Source organism: Glycine soja, chromosome 4 (genome assembly GCF_004193775.1).
Source record: "Glycine soja cultivar W05 chromosome 4, ASM419377v2, whole genome shotgun sequence".
NCBI classification, from domain to species: domain Eukaryota; kingdom Viridiplantae; phylum Streptophyta; class Magnoliopsida; order Fabales; family Fabaceae; genus Glycine; species Glycine soja.
Window position 1 is genome coordinate 9059096 of NC_041005.1, and position 6071 is coordinate 9065166.

Here is a 6071-nt window from a genome sequence, read left to right on the forward strand (position 1 = left end):
ATCTATTTGTTTTATAGTATAAAACATAAAGTGTTTTTTTTTCGAGAGTTAAAACTTAAGCTATACTTTTATTGTATGCCTATTATTAAAAATAGATAAAAAAAAATCAAGGTGAATATATATTATTTTTAATAAGTTTAATTACTCATTTAATCTTATAATTACTAAAAATTCCTTTTAATCTCTGTTAAAAAATATTTTCTTTTAATTAAAATTTGTAATTTCTTTTAGTTGTCATTGTAGGATAAAAAAAAATTATAATAACATATATATAGCCCAACAATAATATTAGTATATCAATGGGCCTTCCTGTATTTTCAACTATATAAAGTTAATAAAAATAAACTTTTTTTAAATCCGTTTTTCAGAAAGTAAGAAAAAACTACACGCACAATATACACAGATTCCACCGGAGAATTTGGTCGAAGAGAAATAATTATTACTCAGTAATTTTTTTCAAAAAATAACATAAATTTTACATCTTTTTCCTCTATTTTAATTATATATTTTTTAATTCGTTTCTATTATTTTTTCTTCTGCCCCATCAAACAGACTAAAAGTTACATTGAAGGAATGATAACGTATAACACATAATACCCAGCTTTTTGCAGCTTTTATATTATTTTTTGTTACTAGTCACAAAAGAGAATTGGAGATAATTATGATGAGGATATGGTCAAAAGACCTTTGGAAGTTCGGAAAATCGTTCCATAGAATCACTGACTAGCACAGTACAGAGTAACGGACTTTTGACCAGAATAGGAAAACTGAAAAAGCTTTTGGAAATAGTGAACCCATTAATTACTTGCTTAAAATGCCTAATACCCCCACAACCAAAAACGATCCTGTGGTGGGCATTAAATCAATAAAAATAATCCTATGGTGGTCAAGGACATGGCCTCCTAAAAAGTATACTCTCCAAATTCCAATATTAAATATAAGAAAAAAAATTATTTTTTTTCATAATTTTGAATATAATTTTTTTAACTATTGTATATAATATTATTTTTAAAATATCTTTTATTTAATTGAGATTATAATTTTAATATTCCTTTTTTATTCTTGTTATGAAGTTCTAATAAAAAATAAATTGAAGAAAAATTTGCTTTTTAATTAATATTAATATAATTAATTAACTTACTTAATTAGTTAACGTGAATTATTTTTTTCCTTGAGATGGAGGACTACTTATATATGTTTACTGTTTCTAAAATATGTAATATTTAATAATTAAGTTCTTTAACTCATAAATAAGAGGATTAATTTGAAAATATCGTACAAAATTTAGAATTAATGCTTCAAATATTATTTTTTTAGTTTCTTTTGTGAGTTTAAGATCATTTCTAAATAAAAATACTTTTAGAAAATTTTCTCATTTTCATTAAATCAAGTATCTTTTCTCGTATTGAGTATTCGACTTTTTTTATTCATATTTCTATTCCTTTCAAATAATATTTGTCAATTTTAATAAATTGTATCAAATTTAAAAAATAGTTTTAGATAAACTTCATTTCAAAATTATTATTGGACTATCTGTTCATTATTTGATTCATTTTTGTGGCCGATGATTTATAACTTCTCAGGCGCTAAGTTTAAAAGGATGGAAGTACTTCCAATGGTCGATTTCTCTATGATTGAAAGGTCTAATCTTCTTAATAAGTAAAGTGTCTTAAGTAATAAATCTATTACGACATCATCTTTGCATATCAAAAGAAAATTAACAATACTCATTTTTGTAAGATAAAATATTAATTTAATATCTATATTTGTCATAATGAACTTATTTAAAATTTGAAATTATAAAAAAACAATTATCAATTTATTCTTTGAAATTAGTGTTATTGATTAGTTTAGCTACAAAATTAGCAAATTAGGAAATTCAATTTTTAATATTATAAATTAATTTGGTCAATCGAGTTGAACTATTAAGAATTAAATTGATTTTTTTCCTAATGAAAAATGCCAAATTAATTAATATTATTAATTTTATGTAATAAATTAATATTTTTTAATGAACAAACTGACCAATAATACTAATGTGAGAAACTAAATTAATGTTGTAATCATCATTTTGCATTTATTGTATATTTTAAGATAAGAGAAGCACATGAAACACTCTTTTGACACACTCTTTTAAAAATATATTTTTTGATTGATTAAATTTTTTGAAAACTATAAAATGAGGAGAGAGGAACATTAAGATAAGTATGATGTAAGACGTACTAAATGTTAAAATTTTCAATAAATTTGAATGAATTGTAAAAGTGTGTCCGAAGTTTTTCCTATGATTTCTATTACAACAGTTACGTTTTTTTTTACATCATTTTGTTATTCAATCATTTTGTTATTCAACCATCGAATAGATTGAAAATTATGACCACAGAATTTGCGTACAGACCTGGTGATTGAAATCCTTAACCCTAACGGAATTTCAATTTAATTTTCTCTTATTTTTGTTCTTAGTACCACCCTTTTTGTGGTTTTTGGGTTGTTCTATTTTTGGCCTGGGCATCATTCAACTTGGACATACATGATTTAAGATTCTGTGTCATGGCCAATTCGGTAACAGCCAAGGCAACCGTAACAGGCTTGTTTGACCAGCCACGGCGAGGATAACTCAATTTGAAACTCACCACGTGAATTGCCCCCTTACAAGTTTTTTGTTTGTTAGTTACAAAAAACAAAAACTTCTATTTAATTTCAAACAGTTAAAAACAATTATAATATGCACTTGAATTTATTGCAATTAAATGTTTTTTTTTATCTTCAACTTGTGCCGTAATAAAAGAAATATTTTTAAATATTTTCCTTAAATGCATCATTTACCGGTTCAAATTAATGAACAATTTTAAATAAATATTCAATTAGATTAGTAGCATATTTGGATACCTTTTAAAATCATAATGACTATATAAAAAATTATGATGTCATCATGATTTTTTTTAAAATAACTATATATATTACTTCATATTCACTTTAATTTGATAATTGGTTTTGATTCATCCACTACTCTAAAGATATCATAGATGATCTAAAAATTCATTCTTGTGAAATCATATACTTCTACTAAAGAATAAAAATCATTCACTACCGGTTATTAAATAACTCTTTTTCCAGCCATTATCAAGAGAACAATCTAATCTCTAAAAATTAAAAGGACAACTATTCGATAATTTTGTTTCAAAAACTAATTTAATATATTGGTCCAAAAAACATTTGTTTCATTTTTTGAAATGTAATTTTTTAAGATAAGAGTTTTTTTAGTGTCACCCTCACATCCAATTTGAGCGTGAGTTAATATGATGTGACGAGTGGCAATTCATAGATTAGCAGATAAGAGGATAATTTGTTTATTAAATTTAATACTATACTAGTATATAATTAAGGAAGGAGAGGAAAAACAAAATGCACTAATAAAAATGGGTTTCCCTTCTTTTGCGATTGTTGTCAGTTGTCTTCTTTTAAGCCCCCCAAAAAGCAGCGAAAATAGACTGAGATGTAGTATTTATATTGACTAAGGGTGTGAGCACTGAACAGATGCTTTAAGCTCTAGGGAAAAGTAATATTCTATATCTGCGATAAGAGGAAGGCCACCACCACACAACATAGCTCTGCTCAAAAACACAAACACAGTGAGTGAGTGAGTGAGTGAGTGTTGGCTAATATGGATAAAAGCTGTGATCCCTCTGCAGACTCTACTAGCACATCCCTTCCTGCCAACCCCAACAACAATAGCAGGGATCAATATCTTCGCCACCTCAACAAGCTTTCTCAAAAGATCTCCAAACCCCTCATTAAGAAACCCACCTTCGACCCTCCCCAGGCCCAAGCCCAAGCCCCAAACCCAAACAATCAGGTGCAGGCGCAGCAGAACCTGCAACATCAGCCGCCGGTGTACAACATCAACAAGAACGATTTCCGTGATGTGGTTCAGAAACTGACGGGCTCACCTGCGCACGACCGTATCTCAACACCGCCTCCCATTCAGCCACCCAAGCCACCGAGTTCGCGTCTGCAGCGGATTCGTCCTCCTCCGTTGCCGCAAATTACTAACCGCCCACCCCCGCTACTCAACCCCACCACCCTCCCCCGCCCTCAACTCCCTAACGCCGTTACCTTCAACAACTTCTCCGTCTTTTCCAGACCCCCCGCGCCGTTATCTCCTCTGCCGCCGTTCCCCACCGTCCACGCGCCTGCTGAGTCACCCATCTCCGCCTACATGCGCGATCTGCAGACTCTCGTCGATTCAAACGCCAGGCACTTTTCTGGCTTTTCTCCCTTTCCTCCACCGCCTCAGCCTCAACAAGAGCAACAGCAGCAGCAAGCGATGCTTCCGTCGCAAGCACCGTCGTCGTTTCAGCTGCCGTCTTCGCCTGTGCCGTTTGGGTGTCTGAATTCGCAGCTGGCGTCCTACCCTCTTCTGTCGCCGGGGCTTCTGTTTTCCCCAACTTCTGGTCAGTTAGGGTTTCCGCAGCTTCCGCTTTCGCCGACCGTGCCGGTTCCTAGCCCTCGCTGGAAGGGAATTTGAGAGGGTGAGGTGAGTTTGGGCACAGACATGTCCATTTAGCTCAGCTTTTTTAGGGTTTTTATTTTTGGGTTGTTGTTGTGTTACCTGTACATGGTGCTGGTGCTAGGGGGAATTCAATTTGCGGTGGTTGGACTCCAAGTAGTCCGCTGCTGCTTAGTTTAATTCTGTAAATGGGATATCAAAGACATCAAAAAGGGTACAATTTTGCATTGGTTCATGCTCTCTGCTGTTTGGGGATATGCAAAAACAAATTAGATGTTATACAATTATAGTGGGATTATTATTATCATTATCATTGTCATTATGATGCTGTTTTCAATATAATCAAAATCTTTATTGTCTTCACTGTTGTTCTTCTCTTCTTTTAATTCTGTGTAAATGTCCTAACCATGTTGATATTGTCATTTATTTCTTTGCTGTTTGTCACACAAGCTGATGATAATTGGCAATTCCTTTTGGCACTTCAATTGGTTAGATCATGATAATTGACTGGTTGAATTATAATTGCATGTGTTTTGTTTCGGTGTACATATATTGTACTATAACACTGCTTGCCTTTTGGATTCATGTTTTTGCTAGTGGCTACATCCCATTCAGTCATACAAGGTTGAAATTCTCCTACAAGGCTAGTAATTTTGCCTGCAAATATACCAGATTTTGGTTTTGATTCTTTTAGCATGCAACTCTATATTAATGCTGCTGCACTGTAATGATCACATCTGCAACTTACTGTAATACAGCACAGCTTAGGCATTTGAATGCTTTTTGAATCACTGTATTACGCGTGTATTTGGTTTGGCCGTTAGCCAATTCAATGCTTGGATTTTACGCAAAAAACATTAAAGTTTTGCTTTGGAGCTTAGCTATCATGACCATGGAAATTAAATTGATTTTTGTTTAAAGCACACACCTACACCAACACATGCTACTACTCTCTACACATGTGTTTGAACGCACGTCCACTGGAGATAGACATGCATCTGCAACTTAATGTTATACAGCGCAGCTTAGGCATTTGAATGCTTTTTGAATCACTATATTACACATGTTTGGTTTGGCGGTTAGCCAATTCAATGCGTGGATTTTATGCAAAAACATTAAAGCCGTCCTTTGGATTGAAATTGACGCGGAAAATATCAAAGGACACACACTAAATAGGCCTTTTTTTTAATTCTTAAAATGTATTTCTCTTTGTATTCTTATTTTTGGCTAATGCTTCTCAATTTGTGGTCTTGGTTTGCATTTTCAAACATAATATGTTATGACATTGGCTGTGATTTTGTTATTTTCCACATTCTGGGTTGACATTGGTTATGGTTCTTTAAATGCAGTCTTTTTGGTTAAATTTTTATGGTGAAACATTCTTAACTATGATGATTATAAAACAATATATGGAATTTGATCATCAGCATGAATGTCGTTTTGGTGTGATTTGGGGAATCCAAGATGAAGTAGTTTTGAATTTGGATAGCACCATATGTAAAACATTATTTTGTTATAATACTGTGACAAGTTGAAAGGATCTTGCTTCATATCCTTCCTT

General features: G+C 32.2%; 1 protein-coding gene across 1 annotated transcript; it reads left to right on the plus strand.

The window, feature by feature from the left end:
* Positions 1-3448: 3448 nt before the first annotated feature.
* On the plus strand, positions 3449-4874 carry LOC114409264 (VQ motif-containing protein 9-like). Its single transcript, XM_028372664.1, has one exon. The coding sequence runs from the start codon at positions 3665-3667 to the stop codon at positions 4526-4528; it is 864 nt and encodes a 287-aa protein (XP_028228465.1). The 5' UTR covers positions 3449-3664; the 3' UTR covers positions 4529-4874.
* The last annotated feature ends 1197 nt before the right edge of the window (positions 4875-6071 follow it).